At 38.0% G+C, this 26,203-nt stretch overlaps 1 protein-coding gene across 5 annotated transcripts in view; it reads left to right on the top strand.

Moving 5' to 3' along the window:
- Window positions 1-26,203, top strand: part of ITGB6 (integrin subunit beta 6) — a 51,447-nt gene that overhangs the window by 20,676 nt on the left and 4,568 nt on the right. For all 5 annotated transcript variants that reach the window (XM_051787658.1, XM_051787657.1, XM_051787656.1 and 2 more), the window contains 12 exons: window positions 1,420-1,624; window positions 2,536-2,782; window positions 3,655-3,820; window positions 4,355-4,516; window positions 5,280-5,375; window positions 10,614-10,703; window positions 15,349-15,483; window positions 15,679-16,096; window positions 16,558-16,780; window positions 19,574-19,671; window positions 24,229-24,348; window positions 25,647-25,813. In XM_051787658.1, coding sequence (XP_051643618.1) covers window positions 1,420-1,624; window positions 2,536-2,782; window positions 3,655-3,820; window positions 4,355-4,516; window positions 5,280-5,375; window positions 10,614-10,703; window positions 15,349-15,483; window positions 15,679-16,096; window positions 16,558-16,780; window positions 19,574-19,671; window positions 24,229-24,348; window positions 25,647-25,813 — 2,127 coding nt within the window. The remainder of the gene's footprint in view (window positions 1-1,419; window positions 1,625-2,535; window positions 2,783-3,654; window positions 3,821-4,354; window positions 4,517-5,279; window positions 5,376-10,613; window positions 10,704-15,348; window positions 15,484-15,678; window positions 16,097-16,557; window positions 16,781-19,573; window positions 19,672-24,228; window positions 24,349-25,646; window positions 25,814-26,203) is intronic.

Here is a 26,203-nt window from a genome sequence, read left to right as displayed (position 1 = left end):
GTAACTAAAGGAGATGATATGGATCTCCCTGTGAAAGCTTTATAATGGTATATGTATTATATGCACTCCGTATTCAAGAAGCAGTGGGTGAGAGTTTTGCCTGAGCAAAGGCATCCATTTCAGTCTGAAGAATAATAAACCACTGTTCCCAGCAGGTGTCTCAGCTCTGCTTCCACCAAAATATATAAGATCCCTGACAATTTTCAGGTATGAAGGGTGATGTTTTGGTAGAAAAAAGGGTCATAGTTCTGGTTTTAATAGGTTTAAATAAATTTGCTTTGCTGTGGATGGAAATTTTTTCAGTGACTGAATTCAAAGAATATTTGTGGTTTAATGGCTGAAACCCAGGCTGCTTGCCCAAACGTAGGAGAGAAGAGTGGCTCCATGGCATGGGCCCATGACCATCAGCCAGGAATTAAATGTTTCAGAGCTGGTTTGACCAGGTAATGCCTGATTTTGATTAGAAAGGTCTTGCAGGCCAGAGCAGTTTCCATTTCAGGAGCCAGCTGACTGATTTTGAGGATCTAAACTCCAGACATAGCTCTGGGAAATGGTAATAAGACACAGAAACCACTTTTTAAAACTAACCATTAACCTCACCACTACACGGGGTTAGTACCTACCATGTAGCAGTGTTGTGGAAAGGAATGCATATCAATGCTTTGAATTGAATAACAAAAGTAAACTGCAAGATATCCAACTGATATTAATAGGTGTGTGATTGCCTCTGGATGGAAGAAGGTTAAGTGGGATACTGGGCAAAACATAGATGTGGGGATGCTGGGAATCCCTCTAGTGCTGGGGAGCAGTGGGGGCAGGCTGTGGTGCTTGCTGGGCACCAGGGAGAGGAACAAGGACTTGCTACCTGCTTCAGTGAACATGTTAAATGAGTGCTGTGGAGAAAGAGTAGGTCAGTTAAGAAAAGAAACAGTGAACACTTGGTACCCCACAATCAATTTGTCACAAAATGTCTAGGGGTTTATTATCTGCAAGACCTCTTCCATTATTAAATGATGTGGTTCGAACAGCAGTTCAAAACTGTTTAGGAAAGACTGATGAATTTGTGGCATAATTCTTTAATAGAAAAAACAGAGGCTCAGAGGGGCTTTGTGTTATCATTCCCAGCACTGTGAAAAGCCAAATGCAGTGAGTGGCACAATTCCCATTCCTCAACAATAGGGCAGTTTCTCCTAGGACAACAAGTCAGTGTAAGTTACGTTAATTATGCGCCTGTGTGACATGATCCATACAGGGCAAATTTGGGTTTCTGTGCCACCTAGATCTAATTCTGCACTAATTTGCAGTAACTTGCATTTTTGTTTCTGTTGCCTGCATTGGACTCACCTTTCATCAGTTAGATGCTGGTGGCTAGTCAGGAAAAACATTTAATTCATCCCTTCCTTCTCCTATTTGCCTTAGAATTACACAGACTCGGCTGGAATTCATGGGAGGTGTGATACCCCAGAAAATCTTTTGTCAAAAGGATGCCAGTTGAATTTGATTGAATTTCCCATTTCAGAAGTAGAAATTCACAGAAACAAGCCCCTAACTATATCAGTCCAGAAGAACAATTCTGATGTCACACAGATTTCTCCTCAAAAATTAACTCTCAGGCTGCGACCAGGTAAGTCACAGTTCATAGATGTCGGATATTTTTTTCAGACAATGTGATATGCTGAAGCTTCTCATATTGAATGGTCTACAAAAATCTTGGCAGAATTAAGATGAAAACCTGTGTTGAGTCCAGAGTTATATGTTGACACATCATACGAAAACTAGGTTTGACTGAGTTCAAAATACTTTCAGAAGTGCTGGGTACATCATAAAAGTAGGGATTCATATTTTTAGTTCTTCTCTTCTCTTGCCATTGAGGTGGCAGGGATAGAATGAAACCCCCTGGCTCCTCCTGAGCCCACCTCCTTTGCCTCTCCTCTGCTGGTCTGGCAAACAACATATCTCAGAGGCAGCGTAAAATCTTGCTTTGAGGATTTACAAGGTACCAGTGACGTTTATGGTTACACACCAGACCTACTTTGGGGTCCTTCAGGTGTGAATTTTTCCTGGAGAAAATTTGAAATAAAGAAGAGTAGGAGACATCCAGTTAGGTCATGTCATAGTGCTGGAACCGAGAATAAAACTTATGTGTACACTCTGGCCTTCTTTGAATTTCTAAAGTATATGGTAGGACCCATAAGCTCTACCTTTAGTTTTAATTAGCTTCACATCTAAATTTTCTAAAGCTGTATACTGCTGAAGATGTTCTCATATTTTTTCAAATTATAGCAGTCAGTTTTAATTCTGTGCTTATGGCTTTACTGCAGAACTGTTTGGAAAAAGCCCCAAACATTAGAACTATTTTTAATTTATCAGACCCTCATTTGAGATTTTTCTTGACAAAGAATTTTTAAAGTTATTTTGTTAATGCTGCTGGTTATTTAATATACCAGATAATTTTCACCATATAGAAGTTTATGAAGAAATTGACATTGTTCATACCTTCTGCCTAGAAGTGCTGATGTGTATCCCACTTTATAGGACATGAAGAAACAATACAGATCAAGGTTCGCCAGACTGAAGATTATCCAATTGATCTCTATTACCTCATGGATCTTTCAGCCTCCATGGATGATGATCTGAATACAATCAAAGAACTGGGTTCAACTCTTTCTAAAGAAATGTCAAAACTGACAAGCAACTTCAGACTGGGGTTTGGATCTTTTGTTGAAAAACCAGTTTCACCATTTATCAAAACTACAGCTGCAGAAATAAACAACCCTTGCAGGTAGGCAGGGAAAGTCCCGACATCTGTTTGCATGCCAACATTAAGTCATAATATTAATCTTTTGGATAAAATTCAATTAAGCAGCTTCACTGGAACCTCTGCCCTCTTCCAGCTGTAAATGAGTAAGTTTGTGAAACAAGATTTGTTTCTTTAAATTCACACTCTGGTCAGTATTCTGTTAAATATGATGTTATTTGGAGAGAGGAATCTGGGACTGATTGTGCGTTTTAGTCTTTACTGCTAGTGACAGATGTGCTTAATGCATTAACAAACGGATATGCAGAATAGTTATATACTCTCCTTTAATTCTCCAGAAAAAAAATACATATATACAAGAATTTTATGACACCAAACCAAGGATTTGCAAACTCAAACCCAACACAGAATATCAGTTTCATTTAGCCATCAATGTTGTTTTCCTGGTTTTTTTTCCACACCCTGAAGGTCTAGCAGTCTGCCTAAACCCAGGCTGCCCTAGCTCTTGCCCTAGCCCTTGTGAGGGAGAAGCTGTTCTCTGCAGTCTGGAGCAGGACTGCAGCAGCTTGGTGGTGCTCTCTGAATGTCATTAAGGAACTACAGGCCCTAATGTGCTTCCAAATATGAAATCAAGACACAGCAGGGTGCATGGCAAGGGCTGCACTTTTGTAATTGGCTGAATTACTGCTCTAGGAGGCATTTCCCAGCCCTTATGCAGACCTTTTTCCATTGCCCAGTTTACTGGATGCTCTTTAATTATTTTATGTTTTTCATTAGATCTTCTCAGACACAGAAGAGAGATACATGGCCAAAAACTAATCCAGGCAGGCCTTTGAAGTGTTCATTGTAGTGAATTTTCACTCTATTATCCATAAGCTGTCTCACTTTTCTTGCAGAAGTGTACCATATGAGTGCTTACCCACCTTTGGATATAAGCATGTTTTGCCACTAACAAATGATGCTGAAAAATTCAATGAAATCGTGAAAGTACAGCGAATCTCTGCTAATATAGACACTCCAGAGGGAGGATTTGATGCAATTATGCAGGCAGCTGTTTGCAAGGTAATTGAAATTTCTAGGCATGATATTAATTATTCTGTATTATTGCTTCTAGTATTATATGGTGGTATTTCAAAGTGGTAGAATATTTTTCAAGAATTTTTAGTGCCACCCAAGAGCCTCATTAAATTTGTGTTAAAATAGTTTTGGCTGTACCAAGTAAAACATGCACATTGCAATATTTTAGTGTTTCCTTTTAATTGCCAGGGATAAATAACCCCAAATAACTGTATAATTACTGTGTCTGTTTTCTTGATTGTTTTTTCTTCAAATATTTCTCATTAACTTTGTTAAGAGTAGTAAGCAGATTGATATGAATATGGCCAGCCTGTGTTATTAAACACAGAGATGGGGAGACAAAATGTTAGCCAAAGACAATGGAATGAACATCATCTTTTAAGAGACAGTGTTGCCTTTGACACTCCCTTGAAAATTATGCTCTTCATTTATTTTGAGGTGCCGTCCTCCAAATATTTTGCTGCTTTTCTATATTGTCATGCAATATAGTCTGCTAAATTGATGTGTTTTAAATGACAGGAAAAAATTGGATGGAGGAATGATTCTCTACATTTGCTGGTGTTTGTGAGTGATGCTGATTCCCATTTTGGGATGGACAGTAAACTGGCAGGAATTGTTATTCCTAATGATGGAAACTGTCATTTGGACCACAATAACGAATATTCCATGTCAACTGTTCTGGCAAGTAACTATGAATTTTGTACAACTCTCGCATTCTGGAAATTTAAAGACTAAAATGAGCAACTTAAAAAATTAATGAATTATACTTTTAACACTGAAATGTATAAAAGCCAGGGAATGAAGGTATTTCATGTAGTCTATTTATTTGTAAGTGCACATTTCAGTAAACAGAGAGGTGTGTTTGTATGGAATTAGGATAGATTATAACTAAGAAAAAAGAAATAGCAAATCTGATTTTTGCTAACCAGGAAAGCACATAGAATTGGACTGACTAGTATTTCCTCCTTGATCATGTTCCCTAAAAGGGTGTGAATTCAGTAGTTCAGGGATTTGCAGGACACTGTTCCTATAGGACGATTTACCAGCTTAAGATTCATTGTTCAAAAATACTGAATATATACACTATGGTGTTCAGTGTAGGACAAATATCCAGTTACTCTGGTGCAGTGTTATTCTTTGGATTAAATATATAGATAACAGAGGCTATGGAGCCAAATCTCCCAGCATGGAAGCAGGCTCTATACTTTTCTTAGAGGGATTTCCTTAAAAACAATGTGAGGAAATCATATAAACTATCTTCTATTTTGTATACATGTATTCCTAATTATAGTTTGTACTACACAGAGAACACAGAGTTAATTATGATCACTTGAACATAATGTTAATTATGATCACTTGAATGTGTGTTCTCACGGGAGAGACAGACAGTAACTGAAAGCACATGAGAAACAGATTGATGTGCCTCTCTTCTGTTTGTTTGCAGGAGTATCCCACAATTGGACAATTAATTGACAAACTTGTGCAAAACAATGTTCTATTAATTTTTGCTGTAACGAATGAGCAAGTTCACACATATGAGGTGAGCAAATTAAAATGTTCAGTTTGCCGGTATTTGTTTTAAAGTTCACCTTTTTGTACAGCTGATGCAGTAATGCTAGTACTAAGGATTGAATTCTGCAAGATATTTATGTATTAAAAATAACTAGGAAATCGTATATTGGAGGAAAGCTCTTCTGCTTAAGAAGTGCTTCTGCATGTATTGATTTTGACATTCTTAGGTAACTTTTAAATTGGATTTCAAGTTGAATCACACTAATCTTTTAAGTCAAGGATTGTCAAACTAAGCATTGCTAAACTTCAGTGTGATCATTGGGATTAGTCTTCTGTATTTTATAAGGTTAGAGGACAATTGAGCCTTCTATAAGAAAAGAACACACTCTGAAACATACACTTGTTTTCACGCTCAACTCTGAGATCTTGTTTTTTGGGGTTTTGGGTTGGTTGGGGTTTTTTCCATTTTTCTTTTATTTCTATGATGCTTTCCAGTGAGACTAGTAGGAAACTAGCATCAAGATGAAAAGTGAAGAACATGAAGGACAAGGTCCTCTTTCCTCATATATTGGTCCTCATGACTACTGAAGGAAAACACTTCATTACAGGAATTTTGGACATTAGGACTATCAGAATCCTCTTCAGTGAAGTCAATTTCCTGCTCTGTGAAGTCATGTCATGGCAAACGGGACCCAGGAGAGAGGGGAGAGCAGAAGAGCAGTGGTTACAGATATACAAAATCCATATTTTTAATAACTCAAATATAATTTATACCTGCAGCTCCATCAGTCATCTGTGCAGGCATCTGTTTTCAGCCTCCACAGTTACAAGCCCTCCTGTAGGCCTCTGCTACTTTTGACCCACTGGATGTTCCAGCTGTGAGCTGAGGCAGAGCTGCCAACAGCTGCTTCACTGTTCTTACAGTGAATGTGAGCAAAAGCCGTCTAAGACAAAATAGGATGGATACTGGCAATTCTTATTTCTTTTTCTGTCCAGTCCTGCTCCGGGAAAGAAATTTTCACATGCTAAAAGAAATTCTAGATTTGAGTTCAGTGTGGATAATAAGGGTTTTTGCAGCCTAACCTTGGCTGCCTGGCCACGTACTGCTGCTGTGTGAAAGGGGACAAGCAGAGAGAAATTGTTCCTTCAAATTTATTCAGGTTGGTTGAGAGGGAGTCAATGAGGCTGATCCTGCTAATACAATAAGCTTGGCTTTCCAAAGGAAAAACCTTTGCAAAACATTCCTCATTAAAAACAAAAGTACGGTAATGAGGAGAGAGGTGCTCCTCTGGTGTGATTACCACATGGAAAAAAGGAAAGAAAGCGTAGGGGAAAAGAGAGAGCAGATGCATCCTTGAAGTACTCACCAGTACGACGGTTTTCTATTTCTGTCCTCTGTGTAAGCCAGGGAAGACTCCCCCAGTACTTCTGTAACTGATTCCAGTGGTAGAGTTGTTTAGAGTAAAACTAATGCTCCAGCTGTTTTACAAAATTGACAGAAGTCACAACTTTCAGAAACTGATTCTCATATTACAGCCTTGACAAGGGAGGAAACACTCTGCATCTTGAAGCACTGACTGCCTGGCCTTTTTAAAGACTGTATTAAATACTGAGCTAGATCATGAAAATTTAGATCGGTAACAGCAGAAGTCAATCTACAAATGCAGTGAGATTCTATAGTCCTTGCATAGTTTCATTAATATTTTTACATTTAAAAAAATTTACTAAATTCCATTATTGCTCAGCAATTTATTAATAGAGACCTGGTTAATGAAAAGTGAAATACTTTTCCTGATTTTAATAGGTGCTGCATAAATAAGGACAGTTCTAGGAAGGTAGTTTGGAAATATCTGATTTAAAGAGCCTTATTCTGTCCAAAGAAACTTTTTTCTTACTGATGGCATTGTATTTTTCCTTGGAAATTGCTAGTGGTCACCCTCAGAGATGGCCAACAGCATTCTTATCAAGGTGTTTCTATTCCAGTATCCCTGTGTCTTATATCAGTATCAAAGTTACCGAGGGGCACCCTTTGATCATGGTAACACTAAACAAAGGCTTATAGCTACAAAAAAATGAAAGTCCTGGTTAACCCAACTAGGGAATGGTTTGTTCTCATTACTTTCTTTGTCAGAAAAAAGAAAGTACAACTATCTTCTATCTTGTAGGGTATAGAGTAATCCCACTGAATATATTCTATCTGCTGCTTTCGTCTTTTAGTACTGCTTTCTTTCACTTCTTTGGATAGCTGTACTTGTTATGGTCTGCTTTTTGTCCTGTAGGTGACGTGGAAAAGCAGTCAAAGCAAATACAAAAAACACATATAAGTGTCACAGTGCAGTTTTTTCACAGTGCAATATGCTTTCAAGGGTACATGTAGGATGTGCAAACAGGGCAATAGTGCCATGTTTTCATCTGTGTGATGCAAATTCTGTAATATAAATGTAAATAACCAGTATCCACACTTAAGAATGCAAAAAGAGCAAAACAAGGCAAGAGTTATTCTTGTGGTAAGGCCACTGCTCAGGTAGCCTGGAAGAGGTAGCAGAGGACCCTAAACCACCATTAAACCACATTTGTCTTGGTGTTTCACTTTTTAAAAGCTTCAGCAATGGAGATTCTGCAGCCTCCCTCTGAAAACCTTTCCAATTATTCTTGGAGGCGGAAAGCCTCTCCCCATATCTCATCACAAATCTACTTGAACTCAGCAACTAATTATATCAGATCCCAATACTGACCATTGCTATTTATAATTCAGTTCTTAGGGACAAACATACATTAAAATTACTGTGAGGACTTAGAAAGCACCTCTTTAAATACACTTGATAGATTCCATTAGTCTTAAGTGCAGTGTTCCGACTGTCAAATACATATTTTATATTTCTAGCCCTGTATAATCCCCAACAATTTAGCCCAAAATAATTCATTCATGTTATATTGTTGATCCTCTTCAACTGAATTTTCACTTTACCCACTTATGTGTATAATTATCTAACACACAATTATTATGGGTGGCACAAGCACAGAATACATATGCTTTTGCAGAGCTGGTGTTAGTTTTGATCCTTCCATGCATCCAAACAGCTACTGTACAGCAACTGCAAGAGATCATTTAGGTCTGACATCTGACGCTGTCCCTGAGCACAAGAACTTCTGTGTACAAGAAGCAGTCATGTGGAAACATTTTTACAGCCACTCAAAATTAAATTCAAGAGAGTAGAGAAAATTCCTTACACTGAGACCAGATAATTTGAGATGATTTATAAAAAGGATTTTTTTTAATTATCTTTTAAAATATATTAATGTATATCTAACTTTTAGCATCATTAGTCTCAGATGAGTCTTACCAAAGCAGCAGAGGATGTTTTTATCCTATAGAAGCCATTCACTCATCTGTGACTATTGTAATAATAATTATATTTTGACATATCCTATTTTAGCATAAAAGAAAACACCAGTCTTTAAGCTTCTATGAAGTAGTTGCTATTATTGTTGATATTATTTGTTTTCAAGCAGAATTCTTTAAAAATTTATTCAAATCTAGATAAGGGAAAGACTCTCTCTTTAATCCTGACTAAGCAGCACTTCTTTCAAAACAGAAATTACTCCTTTTTGGATTAATTATTTCTATTTATATCACGGAATAATGCGGCTTGAAAATTGGAGTTTCATGCTGCATTGCACTGCTGAAAATTTAACTAAAAATACTCTAGTCTCCACACTTTAACAGAATTTTAAATTATTGTTATATATTTGCATGACACTCTATTTATGATGAAAATTCTTCTTTCATTTACCAAGCTAAAAGTTAGACACGGCCCCACTGAGGTCAAATTTATAATTGTCCAATTTCCCTAATATAAATCAGAGTATCTCTATAAAATGGCACTTCACCTCTTAATGAATATTTGCCAAAAGAGTAAATTCCATTGCATACTTTGGATGTTTTACCATAGTAGCACCCCAAAAGCATCAATATACCTCACCTTATTCGTGGTTAAACAGAAATATTTGCTAAAAGGTAGGGTTTAACCAATGGACTGGAGATACGTGCTTAGCCTGGGCTTGAAACATCATCCTTGTATCACCATGCAGAAAATTTTTGTTCAAAGAGGAAAGATCAAATGAAGTCTTCAGAGTGGTATATCCCTGCTGTTTGTTTTGCATACCACAGATTAAAGAGGGCTATATTTTAAATTCCAGGTTTATCATCTTTTCTCACAAAAAAGGTCATGTGCAAAAAATGCAGTTTCAATATTCCAGGAATCCTTGAGAGGGCACTAATCACAGGAGGAGTCAGGAATGAGAAGTCACCAGCTGTAACTTGAAATGTAGTTAATCCCTCTGATTAACAATAGCACTTTAGAAATCTAATGAATGATAACTATTCCGCACATAATATATAAAGTAATCACAGGACTTTTGGAGAGATGAAGTATAAGAAGGATATAAGAGTATCAAATTATCCATGTTATTAATAGTTCTCTGGATTTTTTTTATTAAGAATAACAGCATTGATATGATATCATGCAAAAGAAAATTAATGCTACAATATGTTTTTTTTTAATGACGAATACATTGTTTTCCAAAGTCACGGGTACAAGAAAGAGAAGTTCATGTCATTAACAATCAGGCAAGATAAATTTTAATTCAGCATATTTAAACTCTAGCTGCTAGGTGTCATGCTAATGGCACAATGCAATTTAATGCAAAATGAAAAGAAAGTTTATCACCAAAATAAATTGCTAAATAGGTACTATAATATTAACATAAATTTAACATACAATCCATCGTAGCCACAGACCACTAAGATACATCTGCAAGGACAAAAATGTAGAGTCCAAGTCTCTTGAATCGTGCAGCAACAGTAGAGCAGATGAGTCTGTTTCTCGATATTTTTATTAGAGAAAAACAAAACTGTTGATAAAACATATCCTCCTTCTAAATTTGAAAAATTAGAGCTCAAAGAATACTATAGAATCAAACTTATAGAGGTGATTCAGCAATATATGTCCAATGAATTTTCAGTGAAACTAGCTCTTCTCCATAGGACTTTTTCATTAGGACATGTGGAATGGAGTCTACAAGGATCCTTGAAAATGTCGCTGTCATTTATTTTTGCTGGCTTCAATGTATTTGGTTTTGTTGTGGGGGTATCGTGGAGGGCATTTTGGGTTTTGGTTTTTTGTTTTGATTTGGGTTTTTTAGATGTTAGCTCCTTATCACCTAAGGTTTTTTTGTGCTTTAAATTAATTTTTTATGTTTTCAGAACTATGCAAAACTTATTCCTGGAGCTACTGTTGGACGACTACAGAAGGATTCTGGAAATATTCTCCAATTGATCATTACTGCATATCAGGTAAGATGGTTTTCCTTCATGTTTCTGTGTTCAAAATTGGCTTGCAATTTAGTAAAAACAAGTGTCTTTGATTCTTTTTATGCACTGATTGCATCATCTCTTAATGCTAGGTGATGACCTTAACAGGAAAGGTTGTGTTCACTCTGAGGATTGAGGGAGCGCAGAAATGAAATTCCTATAATCATCTGTCACGCCTTGGTTCTTCTGAAATACTGAATTTAAATCAGCATCTCATCTGTCTTGCCTTCATCATAGTCTTTTATTTCACACCTACTCTTGAGGCTTCTTTAATATTCAGGGCTCCCAGTTCTGCACCTGGACGGGGACTCAGTTTTCTCCCAGTTGGTAGCTGCCACCAGAGCAGATATACAATTGCCTCGTGGGAATATCTGGGGGAAAAAAGCGCTATCCGATGCTCAGTGCTTTTCTCTGCTTTAGCAATTTGGTGCTGCCCCTGTGAGGCTGTTCTGAAGTTTTTGAAAAGGGGAACACAGGAGCCAATATGGGTTTGTTTAGATAACATCAAGACTTGAATGGGTTTGTTTAAGTAATACAAAGAAATACTGTAACGATGTCAGGAACATAAACACAGCACTGCTCTTCAGAGCTTTGTTTGTAAAATGCATTCTGCGTGCCTGTTTCTCTTCTGTCAGGGGAATGTTCTTAGACAGTTGTGCAGGTCTTCACTCAGATATATTAATTTATATACTGATATACAACAGATTTCTCTCTTCTGTCTCAGCCCATTTTTTTAAAAAACCTGCTCTACCAGTTGTCTGCAATGACAAACAACTCTTTGCAAATAGCTTCTGCTTCTTTCCTTACTTTTTTTCCTGCTCTTCCTTCTATCACCTGAATGAGATAATCATCACTATGCAAAAATTATTTTGGTCTTGGTCAAAAACAAACCAGATTCTTATGACTCTTATAACTCTTATGAAAGTAATACAGTTTGTGAGGTATGATTTTTTAAATGAGATACAAAGTACCAGAAGATTCTCCATTCTATGGAAAATTATATATAAGGAAAGAGCTTCAGGTCTAGTCTTAGGAATTTACAAATTGTAATAAATACAAGTGAGGGAATTTTTACATGAGGAAAGCAATTGCTAAACTTTGAGTGGCAACAGAATTTCACTTCTGGATTCCAACCTGCTGTTAAGTCACATCTGGTTCCTATCAGGATTTCTCCAAGATGGCACTCTAACATATAGGCAGAGGTTCCAACATTTAACAGCTGAAATACCAATTTGTTGTCCAGTAAGTAATGGAAAAACACACAAAAAAAGTTCCAGGGCTGTGTGCTGGTGCTGTAACATCAAGTACAGAATGGTGCTTCACTGGAAGATTGCTAATGTGGAGAGTGCATCCTTGTCTATTCCTCTTAACATCTGCTTATGTTCCTATCATGTATGACTTTTTTCCTACTCTCATTTTTGAACCTGCTGATTTTTCAGCTTCTATTGCCTTCTATGGCAAAAAGGACTTCAGTCACACTGTGTCAAGATACACTTCTCTTATTCCTATCTTAGCCTACTCCCTATGCTTTAAAATTTCACAGAGTCCACTTTAGTTCTGCTGTTGCAGAATTTGGTGAATAAGAGCTCTGCATTTACCTCATCTTAATGTCTTCATGATTTCATAATATTTTATCACTAAAACATCTTCCACCCACAGTCCAATCTTCTCTGTTGTCCAATCTCAAACTGGCAAATCCCAGCCTTTTAAGTCTCTCTTTGGCTGCTCCATGCTCTTGGTGACTTTATCTGACTGTACCTTTATGCTCCCTGACTCTAACGAGTGCTTCCTGACATGTGGAGACCACAAGAGCTTGCAGTACACAATAGAGGGCACACACTATTTATACAAAGACAAAATTATGCCCTCTGTCTTGTTCTCAGCCTCCTTGCTCATATACTTAGGACATTGTTGGCTTTTTAGCTGCTGCATGCTTTGAGACAACCAGCTCTCAGAGCTCTCAGTGGTGACCACGATGCAGCTCCTGAGTTGTTTCAGCTGATCCTGTTTTCACCCATCCCATGGACATGGTTTGGAGGGAGCTCCAAGCTCTATGCTTGTTCCACTTGAGGAGCATCAGGGAGGTGACTGGAGAAAGGGTGGTTCTGCCTTTGGGCCATAACTCATCTCATCCTCATCCAGGTACAGCATGTCCAGACAGTTCGCCAGGGCGGCACATAGGTTCTTAAAATCCCACATAGATTTCAAGATGTAAAATGTGTACAAGTAGCAACATGTCACACTCAAAATTTCCCTAAGTCCATCCTATTACATATAACCTTAAAGATTAAAAGTCTTATTGCTTCAAGACTGAAAATCTTCCAAGCAGGAAACAAAAAACCCACCTTATTTGATGTAAGTGAAGATATCTAATTTTGAGGTTTTTACTGTGAGGGGGGAAATGAAGGTAGATCTACAGTTAAAAATCACATGCAAACCCGAAGATCTAATGCCACTTCTGTCAGACACTTTTCATGATGCTCTCAGCAATGTAATTCAATGTGGTGTGTCTCTGTTTCTTTACTCACACAAAAGGAATAAATAACTCTTTGTCCCCCTGGGTAGAGTTAGATTAAATCTTTTAACACTTCTAAAGTGTTTTCGAGTATTTGCTTGCTGTGCAAACATAAGGTTTGCTAATGCCATTCACAATGTGTTGCCATCTAGACTCTTCAGAGAGGAAGTAAGAAAGTTAAGAAAATCTGAGCTGTCAAAATATTTGTTACAAAGAGTTCTCATGTTCTTTCCAAGTATGATTCATTTTCTTCTGTAAGCATATTTCTGCCTGTTTTGTTTAGCATTGAATTCCCCATAACTTTGTATTGCAAAGCTATAGGCTAAAATGCATTGTGACAGATAGCAGGCCATTTGATTAAAGCCATTCCAAGATTTTAAAATTTCAGAAAAATTCCACTTGTTGCTTTTTTTTCCCAGTGTTTGATCCTTTCACTTGCAAGAAAATGAGACCAAAGAAATAGTATATTAGAAAAGACAGGTAACAAAAGGGCACAAGTATGTAACACTGCTTTGTCTGTTCTTTCATTCAGAAAATTTTTTGAACCATAAATGTTTCTCTGTGAATGGCTTGAAGCTCACTAAACTGTCTGCTGTCTGTCCTCAAACTATGGTCAGGCAGCTCAGTAAATTTAAAACATCATTAGAATATTAATCACAGATATTAAGATAAAAAAAATTCAAATTTGTCACAGTTTATGTGTTCATTTTTGGTGGCATAAAGTGTCCAATCTGACCTCTCACAATAGCAAGGCACATTCCAATGACCCAATACAGACTCCAGAATTCAAAGTATTACGATTTGGTGTTCCACAGCATTTAATTTTCTCTCACAGTTGCACTCTGTTCGAGCCTTGAAGTTTTGCAGCTGGTGGAAGAGAAACTATTGGTGATATCTCCTGTAACATCAACACATACCAACAGTTACAGTGTTATCTAGATGTTTATATTTGGTCCTTTCGTGAGAACCGACCTATTGCAAACAAATTTTTATGACTCTTTGCATTGTTTCAATAGCGACATAAGCACCTACCTCTAAAACAAACGTAAACGGAAATTTGGACATATCTAAAGCTACCAACATTACCAACCTGATGCCCAGGGCACAGTTTTACAACCCTAAGACAAATTTCCAGGGAATGTACAAAGGACAGAGAGTTGTTGTCTGTGCAGGTTTATACCTATTCTACTTTTACTTTGATTTACTCCACCAGACCTTTACTCCAGTGAGTCATCCTGATAACTTTAGTAGAATGACTCACTGAAGTAAAGTCAGCAAGCTCCTCATGCTCTGACTGAAGGGCAGGGGGTATTTTGTAAGCAATTAGGCTCGCATGAGCACAAAGTCAAGTCAGTGAGATGTTTACTCAGCAGTTACTGAGGTACTTTTGAAAAATTTCCATTTACTGGATCCACAGGCCAATGAAATCATAGGGAATTTCCCCATTGTCTGTGACAGGCTTTGGATTAAGGCTATGTAAGCAAAGTCACTGTAAAATATTTTAAAGACTTAAAATACAAAAACCTAGTATGAGCAAGTTCAGGAAGAAAGTTTGTGAATTACCAAACGAAAGTTTGACTGAACAAATTGATTTAAGAAATGAGAATGTTGCTGAATACAGCTTGAAATAGCACATACAGCTTATGAAGTAGGAATTTCATCAAGAGAAGAAAGGAAGGGAGGGAACAATATTGACACAGCCTGGCTAATCAGGAAAAGCCCAGAGCTAGCAATGCAATCAGGGACACAAATCCACACCTCAGTAAGACCAGATCTAAAGGAAAACCTGTATCAGTCAGCAGAGTGATGAAAGATGATTTAATAAAACATTGAATTTGTTCTCCTGCAAGGGCAGGAAATAAGCCCCGTGATAGTGGATATTAAACTGATGCCACCATTGCTTTCCACTGAAAGCCAGGCCTATCGGCATTTACTTTGTTTTGCTTGTTCCCTGTTTTTCTTGCAATAGAGAGGTCTGTAAACAAAGTACCAAAGCATGGGTTTACTTCTGTGTAAGTTGGGATAAGTTACAGTCCACATTACACAGATGCAGAACATTGGCAGAGCTTGGCAGTGTTATCACTCCATTCATCTCACTTTTTTTCCTTGAAGGAGCTAAGGTCTGAGGTGGAGTTGGAGATCCTGGGAGAGACAGAAGGGCTCAATCTCTCCTTCACGGCCATTTGTAACAATGGGACCATTTTTCCACATCAGAAGAAATGCTCTCGCGTGAAAGTGGGAGATACAGTAAGTAAAGAACAAATTCTCCAAAGACATCAAGTCCAGAGAATTTAGGACACCAAGGTAGAGAGTTTTCTCTTTATTAAATAATCTTCCTCCAAAAAAATTACCAAAAAGCTGGCAGTATCTATTACCCTGTCCTGACTACTCTGCAGAGCTCCCTGTGCTTCACCTCCTAACAGCCCCCATTCTCTCTTCCAGGTCTCTTTCAATGTGACTGTAAGTCTCCCCTCTTGTGAAAAAAACAGAAGGCATATCATGATAAAACCTGTGGGGCTCAGTGACGTGCTGGAAATGGAAATACATACCCTATGCAGCTGCAACTGTCAGGCAAAGGCCGAGATGAACAGCCCAAAATGCAACCAAGGGAAAGGATCGTTCGAGTGTGGGGTGTGTGTCTGCAGCCCGGGGTATGTGGGGCCGCACTGTGAGTGCGACGAGAGCTCCCTGGGCACCAGTTCCTGCAAGGGCTCAGCTGGTCAGAGCTCCTGCAGCGGGAGAGGCGACTGCTACTGCGGGCAGTGTGTGTGCCACCCGTCCCCGTACGGAAAGGTGTACGGGCCTCACTGCGAGTGTGATGACTTCTCCTGTGGGAGGCACAGAGGGCTTCAGTGTGGAGGTATGGTCCCTTGGTGCTATTTTGAGTGTCTGTATTTAGAGCTTTATTGACTCACCCTTAGCTGTGAGCTTGTGAATTTGTGTTTTCATCATATATTCAGCTGCAATCAATTCTGTATAAAGTGTAATTTGCTATTTCTGGATGGTCTTTAGACTTAAACCAGTTTTTTCCTGGGCTATACCATTATAAATCAGAAGTATTTACCCATTAGGTTGTGCACTGTCAGGAGACAAGGTCTGTGTGGAGGACTCCAGTAAAGACAATGGAGCTGCACTGGCTTACAGCCAGTCTAAACAAAAATTTGATCCTCTAGCTTAAAACTGAAAATGCTGGGAGAGAAAGATGTTTGGAAGAAAGGTTAGAGAGGGAAAAATATTTTCTATTAAGGAGAATGATTTTATAGGTCATCTTTCAGATTCTTATTAAGAGACTGATCTGAAGCACAATAAATGTTTTTCCAGGCAATGGTGACTGTGATTGTGGGGAATGCAAGTGCCACAGTGGATGGACTGGTGAATACTGTAATTGCACAACTGACACCAGCGCCTGCATTGCTGAGGATGGGACACTGTGCAGTGGGAGAGGAGAATGCATCTGTGGGACATGTGCTTGCACCCATCCAGGGACTTCAGGCCAAACATGTGAAAAATGCCCTCTCTGCGGTGACTCTTGCAGTTCCAGATGGTAATGTGCTGGTTTTACATCTCTGATGTTTGTATCATCCAGGTATCTATTTCCTATACTGCCTCAGCAGTATGTTTACTGCTGTGTCTGTAAATTGGATTTACAGACCAGAACCCAAGAGCTTCTTTGCCCTTTGAGAGAGGTAGTCATAATTCATATTTCAACCATTCATGAGCACTACTCTCATATAAAAGGACTTTATGGAAAACAATTAAATCACCTTCAAGCAGCACAGGTAAAACTTCACAGTTCCACTGCTGTCCCTGGCTGTACAACTAATCAGAACGGTGACCTCATATGACATCAGACAAAAACAGACGAACCTCCTTCCAGTGCATGGTACAAAATAAAAATGTCCCAGCATGGCTGCTGCAGCAAAAATGAGGACTTGCAGAAAAAATTGGCATTTTTATTACCATTCTCATGCATATGAATGAATAAGGTAGTGTTGTCCACTCAAGTTTTACACATCTGCAAATTCATAGTCCAAATTCAGTTAAGCTTGGCTGAATTAAAAAGGTGCAAGTATGATAAACCAGGTAATAGTCTGGGGATGAATTAGTGGGTAGCTGTATGTCATGTATAAGTTGATGATAAATTGATTGTAAATGGTGAAATGTCTTCTGTCCACTGAGCATACAAAATTTATGTAGCTTTCCTGCTGTGATGCGAGGTAAATGCTATGGTGCATAACAGGAAAATCAACCAAAAATACTCAGGTTGTGAAGCTGACCACTCAAAGTACACCATCGCTCATGCTTGTATTAAATGAGTTCTTGCAGGGCTACAGTCCAAACTGGGCAGTCTTCAGTAGAAATTTAAGCTAGAAGTTGAATTAGGCTTCACAGAACATGCTATTAATGACCCTGGCTTTGCCTTCTGAGTGATGAGCAGTTTCAGCTGCATGTTTCATGATGATGTCCTGCCTCCTTATTTAGAGTTGAGTCCCATTTCTCTTCCATACCAGCTCTCCACCACTGCATATTCATATCTGTCATTGCAGTCTCTACTGTATCTAAGTAAGAAGCTATTCCATGGCATGTGATTAAATCATGAATCTGTTTCTGTTAGTGCTAAATTTGACCTACAAAAGTAAGCCTCTCAGTACGTTCAAAGCTGTGAGTAAAGAGAACTTTTGCATGCAACTGCTCTAAACATGAAGGACGGGGCTGCTGCTTTACTCTGCCCAATTTGGCAGAGAATAAGAAATATAAAGTTACATGATAGGCATTACATTATCCTGCTTAAACATGTATATTGTATACAATATTAGATCTTTTCTCTCTACTTCAGTGTCTTCTCGTGCTGAAATGCAGGACACAAAAAGCCAGGAGAGAGAGAATATTGGGAACACCTGGGTAGGGTAACCAAGAGAGCTGAAAGACCAGGTCAGAGAGGGTGGAGATCAATGGCTAGGCAGCTGAGAAAGAGAGTGTATTGTAAAAGAAACATGGCAAATATGACAAAACCAACAACACTGAATTTGTCTCCATGAGATAGAGGCTATCCCATTACTTGCTCACTTTACTATTCACTATCTACAGAGCAAGCGATAACGTCATCTCCATCCCCTGAAGAGAAACAGGGGCAGCAGCCTCAGCATATTCCCATGGATATATATATATAACTCAGTGCAACAGAACATAGCCACTGTTTTCCCTTCCCTTCCCTTCCCTTCCCTTCCCTTCCCTTCCCTTCCCTTCCCTTCCCTTCCCTTCCCTTCCCTTCCCTTCCCTTCCCTTCCCTTCCCTTCCCTTCCCTTCCCTTCCCTTCCCTTCCCTTCCCTTCCCTTCCCTTCCCTTCCCTTCCCTTCCCTTCCCTTCCCTTCCCTTTCCTTCCCTTCCCTTCCCTTCCCTTCCCTTCCCTTCCCTTCCCTTCCCTTCCCTTCCCTTCCCTTCCCTTCCCTTCCCTTCCCTTCCCTCCCCCTCTTTTATGCATTCAGTTCTTCAGATTGCTTCTCAGAGTCTCAGCCCCTGAAGCTATTTGTAAGAAATCAGTATATACATTTTTCATCAGAAATTTTCATGTATTAATTCTGTTTGTTGTTTTATTTTTCCATTAATAAACTCTGGATTTATTAAAATCCTCATTGAATTTATGGGAAGATTTTGAGAGATTTCTAAAGGAATTGGTTCAAATTCTGTGTTTTTAAATAGTATTTCAATCATTCCACCATTAAATAAAAAAATAATTTTCCAGTAAATTTCATTAGTACTATTAGGATCTAAGTAATTCCTGACACAAGTAATCACATTCAAGAGACAACCATTGAGACACCTGAAAAGTGTTTTAATACATTATTCAACAGACTTTCAACAAAGGCAGACTTATACTTGGTGCCCCAACTTGATCTCTTTGAAGTCAATTTCAGATATCACTCATCTGATAGGAATTCCTTCAGCTGATATTTTGTGTAAGAGTATTTAATGTTCAGAATATTTATTTTTGAAATTTTAAAAAATGAATATTGTGTGTGACTAACCACATGTCTTTGATAGACCTACATGAATAATGTTGCCTGGGGTTCTGTCTGGTAGCTAATAAACTGGGAGAGAATAGAGGACAAGACAGAGCTTATCCACAATACCTTTATTCAGGTGGGGGTTTTTTTGCTTGGTTTTGTTGGGATTTTTTTTGGCGGCAGTACCTATCATATTCCTGAGAACTGCTGTATCCATAGCAGGAGACCTTTTATTTAGCTTCCTTTTAAAATGCAGATGCACACATACTGGCTTTTGTCTTGTTGCTTTGTGACAGGCAGAGATTGATGGGCTGCTGAATTATTTTCCACAGGAGCTGTGTGGAATGTCACTTGGCTTCCCATGACAAGTCACTGGGAGATTGCAGTGAAAAATGCAAATTGGTTGATGCAACTGTCAGCATTGCAAATGGTTGGTATACTCTGTTCTCCTTTCTTGTGTGTGTGTGTGTGATTAGTGGTAGGTTCCACTTTCAGTAATTTTATATTTGAAAGTAGCCTTGTTTTTCTGCTGTGGAATTATTTTATGGCTCATAAGGCAATTACTGTCATTTATGGTTCTTCTGAGGCAAGCAGGAAATGCAGAACAGGGCTGGTGTTACCCTTTCAGGTTAATTATCATATTAATCATACCTATTTTCTAAGAAGTTTATGGAGAAAAGTATAGAATTTAATAAATACCAGTCCCTGCAAACCAGTGATTGATGAAAGTCCCTAAGTTTAAGTTACGACTGTACCATGAGTTCCAGTGGGGCTTCTTCTACCATACAAATACAAAACCTGACTCCAGTCCTTAGGCAGACCCTTGATTATCGCTGGTTGACTAGACACAACCCTTTAACCTGTGGCAAAGACATTTCTTATATTCTAAAAGGCTAAGCACATCTTCCAGTTGTTCACTTTAATTCAAAGCTGCCCTCCATCTAGGGAAGTTTCTTGAACAGTAATTAATCTTGAGTGAGATAATACTATCAGAAAAAGAAAACCAAAAAGCACCAAAATAAAAAAAACCAGAAACAAACCTTTAAATGAAAGAGTGCATATTTTTCTTTTTGTAGGGGAAGACGCTTGCCTGTTCAACAGGTAGTCTGTATGTATTCTAATGGCAACTCTAGTCCCAACCCTGTGGCACATGCAATTGTTAAGTGAGGCAGGACATCATGGCTAGGTTTTGTGATCAAAGATTTGGGAAGGGCTCTACCCACATTTGTTACAAGCGTGCTGGTGGCTAAAAAGGCCAATACCAGATAAACATGTCTGGTTGCAAAAGGTACAGCAGAAGGACTCCTTAGGTGGTATATTCTGCATAGGTGTATTGTGTCCACATCACATATGTACAATAAGCATTAAATAAGACAAATGTAAGAATAAGGATGATAATGCAGAATCCTGTGTGCATGTCTAAGGTTTGTGTCTGCAAGCTGTTGGAAGGCTATCCAGAGCTGTGCATGCAGAAATGTCATCACTGATGTACATATTTCCAGGAAAGCTACACCTTTTTTTTGGATGAAAATACTCCATAATACAGAGCTCAAATATCACAAATATTGCCCTTTTAAGGACAATTAATTATAATTTTGTATTTTTATTAAAATTATTATCATGCTTTGCCTTTCTAAACATCAGTATTTGTTTCTAAATATAAAAATATCTTTACAGGCTTAAAAAATATATAAACACTTCTATTGTATCTCTGTAAAGTTTGCAAGTTGCTGTTGTCAGATGGCAGATATTTGTAGATTGGAATATGTAAAACATTCTATTTTCAAATACAATGAAAACTGATCAAGAGCAGAAAGAGCCATTTATATGCCTCTGTTCACATACACAGAGGTCACTGGAATACGAGCATGACAATACCATCTCCTATTCCTGCTTATTTCCTTTTTTTCATGTCCTATGCTTCCCTGACTGGGACTGTCAGCTACTTCTTTAGGTTTAAAATTTATTTCTAGCAGTTACAGCAACTACTGTAGTGAAGACTGAATAACTGTTCCCATCTGGACCTCTAAAAAAAAAGAAAAAAGAGAAAAAGATGAAGCTGTTGCAAACTGTGTTTCATCTTAAATGCCTGTCTAATAGCTCCAAGGATTTGTTTTGGCATGGAGGTAGCCTCATTAAGAAGTCCTTAGAGGAAAAAAATAACCTTCAAAATAAGAATTAAAAAATAATCATAGAATAAACACTATTACTTAAACAAAACTCAACAATTTGAAACACTATTACTGGCACACCACATAATATTTAAGAAAGAGTATTGAGTAACTTCATATGGTAGTCTACTTCTTTCCGGTTTACGTTTCGGTTTCTTTAATTCTTCAAGGCTTTTGGGACAAACATTAGCACTTAAAAAATTTCATTTCTCTTTTGCATGTGTATGTTGCAATACAATGACTGGAAGTATGAAGCAAGGAAAAAAGTGTAGGCCTTACATTTTCCTGTTTCCTAAACGGGAATGCCCATTTTAGGCTCTGAGTCGTGGCTTTCACTTCCTCTGCTTTGGTTCTGGGGTTGCCAGGGCTTTCTCCTCCTGCTCCCCACAACACAATGGGTCAGCCATTCCCCTTAAGGATCTGTCAGGGAATGGGATGCCCAGCAGCTCTGGAGGTGCTAATGGCTTCACACTTACTGGGCTTATCTCCACAGCAGGCATCACTTTTATACATTTATTTTCATTCACTTTTAGTACTTGAACATTTAAGTTAGGCTAATCCCTCCTTTGCCAGATGGGTGCAAGAGGAGCCCTCGCTACCCAAGAAGAACCACTGTTCCAAAAACGTGGTTCCTGCCACCACCCCAGCCACAGGGCACCAGGCTGCTCCTGCCACAAGCCCAGAAGGGACAGTTACGCTTTCTTTGGAGAAACTGAGTTTTTCCTCCCTCGTAGTGCTGACACCTCACGAATTCCAAGTGCAGCAGCAAAACGGATACTGAAGCCTGAATAAACCTCTATATCAACACTGCTCTGTTATGACTCAAAGTGAGATGAACTCCGTTCAAAAAAAGCATTTTGTTGAGCAAAAGGCAAACAAGAAAGGGCATAATGACATTTAAATTTACAGTCAATTTTTTTTGTTGAATCTTTTATATTAGTTTCTCTTAGGAGTCTTTCATGCTTTGAGTATCCCTCTTGCCACTGCTTCCCAATTCCTCCTCCAGTGTGACTCCAATGATTTCAAATACAATTGAAATCAATAGCATTAGGCTGCAGGCAGAAGTGATGATTCACTGCAGAATGCAGAAAATTACACAGATGTAAATTACAGGAATTTACCTACGTAGGCAAATTTTTGTGCTGATGAACTGCAAATAATATATGCAATAGAGTCTCTTAGTGATCCCTCATCCTAAAAATAACATCAGAGAAATAAAAACATTAACTGTAAGCTGGGTTCTGAATAGCTTGAACGGACATCTTTGCTTTCATTTCTACATCATTACACATAATCATGCTTCTGCTCCCCTTGGTTTCAAATGATGACATTAAATTAAAAATTACTATTTAAAAATATCTAATACATGTGCTGTTACTGCCTTCTGGATGATATTTGGAATATGTCTGCAAGTTTTTCGCCATCTTCAGGATAGCTAACAACTACCCTTTTTTTTTGTTTGTTTTAAGCAAGCTAATATTTTGAATCTGCTTGCTTAAAGGAGTTGGGAAAGTACAAATATTGCAGAACTTGTGACAGTGTTACTGGAACTGTGACCTGGCAATGAGAGCCATCAGTCTGCAGTTTGTGGCCCTTCTAACAAAACCAAATCTTGTTAAATCAGCAAGTCTTGGCTGCCTGTCACTTTGCTAGATAACACATTGCTCTACCACTAAGGACAGGCAACAGGTTAAATACAAGATTATCATTAAATCAAGAGCATGTTTCCATTAAAATCCAACCAGATGTGATTCTTTTTTTATAACAAGCAGAGAAAGGGGCTATTGTAGTCAATACTGTCATATTTTCTATAGCATTTAATAGTGTTTTCTGTAAGACCAAACTTTATAATAAGCCATGTGAATAAAAAAACCAGAGTGAGCACTTATTTCTTTATGTACCATAGGTTTCTTTATAATCCATTATTGCACACAGTTATAAGATATTTTTTTCTCTGTAAAATATTATATTATGATTGCGCTCCAAATTATGGTAATTTTTGATTGTCTTATTTGCTTTATATTGTCCCTCAAAGCCAGCTTCCTCCTGTCTCCCTGTTCCCTTTGAATGAATTTTTCTCAGCAGAAAAGCTCCCCAGTTAGGAATAATCTGGAAGGAAAGAAGTGGATTAAGCTTTTGTGCAGATCAACAGTAAGTGGAGAGACGAATAAACAAGGGCAGACTGTCATCTCAGGTCACTTTATTTGCTTCCCCTGGAATCACATTACAAAAATCCCAGAATTACAATTTTCTGTTATTAATCTATATTTACTCTTGTGATGGTACAGGACACACACTGACCTTTGAGGGGGCTCTTGTGGAAGAAATGAATGGCAGCCCTTCTAACAGCATCCATTGCTGTTTGATATATGTATATTTACTTCTGACACGTGATCTAGAGATGGCAGGAGTAGCTGTAAACCAAAGGAACACACTTGGTTCTACTCTTTACTTTGTCCTCTAATTTGGGACGACTACATTTCCTAGACAGATGGCAGTTAAGCATCTTGAAGGCACTTCCAATTCATTGAAATTCACGGCACACTAATAGGATACACTAGATGGTCAGTGCAGATTGACAACATCAGGATTAGTTCTTCGGAAATATAAGCGAAAAATCAGAAACTAAACAAAATTGGGATTGGTAGAAAAGCCATTAAATTTAGTGGAAATTCTGAGAGTGTTACTGCTTTTGTCTTTCACTCTTTACCATCCACAGATGGGGCTATGACAAACGTGATGCCAGCAGTCTCTCTAGTTATTAAATGTTAAATTTAATTTGATCTGATGAATGACTTTTTTTCTTCTCTCTGCAGATTATTCAGAGGATAAATCCATTTCCTGCTCTTTGCAGGGGGAAAATGAATGTATAACCACATTTCTGCTGGCTGTGGATGAACAGGGAAGGACAGTCATTCACAGCATAGAACAGAAAGGTAAGCAGTGAATATTGCTTTTCCTATGTGAAATCTGATTTAAAACCACAGACAGGGTGAGCAATCTAGAAGCTGAGCTCTTTTAAGCAGAACAGCACCTCCCTGTGTTTGTAGTTCTTCTCTGCCCAGCCAAAAGAGTACCTCCTCAAGTACTTATTTAATGCAGTGGTAAAATGAATACTTGACCTTTCATGAAAGATGGGCACAGTGATCATTGCTACAAGAATAAGCAAATTTTTTTAAAGCCCTGTGCAATTCTGAGATACTAGATGTCATTTGCATTATATGATAAAACTAGAATTCACTTTGAAATTTATATATATTTCATAGATGGACAAATATTCAAAAGACTATCTGATTGAGTTTACCTGATGAAATTCTAAAATATCTTTGTAATTCTGTTGAATGTTGCAGTATCATAGAATCATAGAATGGTTTGGGTTGGAAGGGACCTAAAAGATCCCTCAGAATTAGTCAAATGATGACATCAAGGAAAATCAAAATGTGAAATACAATCATGTAAGACAGATTAGTTGAAATGAATTTTTCAATGTCCTTAAACCATGGTTCAGCAGAAAATTTTTTAAAATAGTAGTGTTCAACTTACATAAGCAATACTTTCTAATATTAAAAGAATCAAACTTCTTTGTGTTTTGGTGAAGCAAAAACTTCAGTTTTAATTTTGACTCTCTGAAATATTGTATGATAAAATTAATTCAGGACTTGAAATCCAAAATTGCTTCCAATTGCCCAGTCCTACATTTTCAACAAGTCTAAAGGGTTTTTTTTTACTGATTGTATTCATGACAGTAATGTAGTTTCCTCTGTTTTATCAATATCATTGATGACTTTACCCTGATACAGATCTCGCTAGAATCTTTTCTTCTGCAACACGCTGAATATCAGTTAATTGGACTAGAGCTCCAGCCATAACATTGTAAAATTCATAATCTTGTCAACTCAGCCGTTTTTTAGGATTATATTGCCACAGATCTGAAATCAATTTTCTGGCTTTTCTGAATCTGTTTATGTATGCAGCAGCTGCTAACTGATTGACATGGTAAAAGCGCAGTGGAACAAGTTAACAATTAATTTTTTTAAATTTTTAATGCAATATTTTTCAACTGGTTTCACAAACCCTTTAGCAAGCTAGCAGGAGGAAAATAAAGTGGACTTGGAGAAAAAGGTGTGCACAGCTCATGGCAAATGAGAAGCTCAGAACACTTCTTGGCTGTTTTTAATTGCCTAAAATTTACTGATTGGAGATATCCATGGTCATAACGGGTTTTTTTTCACAGATTGCACACAACTTCCAAATATCCCAATGATAATGGTGGGTGTCACCCTTGCTATCCTTCTCATTGGCATTGTTTTACTTTGTATATGGAAATTGCTGGTGTCAGTTCAAGACCGAAAAGAGGTGGCCAAGTTTGAAGCAGAAAAATCAAAAGTTAAGTGGCAAACGGTACGTGACAGGCATTGATTTCATACAAGGTTATTTAATTTGGTTGCATGATGCACAAGTGCCTTTAAAATTCTGTGTCTTGGTTTTGTTCTTTTAAATGGATAGATTTTGCTGGTAGGTTTTCACTACACTTAGTATCCTATAAAGTAAAATTATGATTCCTTTATGGATGAAAAATATCTAGAGTTTAATCTCCTGGTTTAATTTCTTGCACATGTAAGAATGTGTAGATAACTTTATTTTTATTAGTTGCTTTTAATTAGTGCCCTGTCTTTGATTAATTTTAACAAAGTTCTTGGCTGCCTATGCGATTATCAGAGGTGTACCCCTCCGCCCAGAAACAGCTGTTTAGGAAAGAGCTGTTGTGATGGCCTGTGTGATGGGAGCCCA

The sequence above is a fragment of the Manacus candei genome, unplaced genomic scaffold (assembly GCF_025592945.1).
Source record: "Manacus candei isolate 608988 ecotype Guabito, Panama unplaced genomic scaffold, ASM2559294v1 h1tg000023l, whole genome shotgun sequence".
Classification (NCBI taxonomy): Eukaryota; Metazoa; Chordata; class Aves; order Passeriformes; family Pipridae; genus Manacus; species Manacus candei.
Note: the sequence above shows the minus strand (reverse complement) of the source record. Positions and strands in the feature narration are given on the sequence as shown.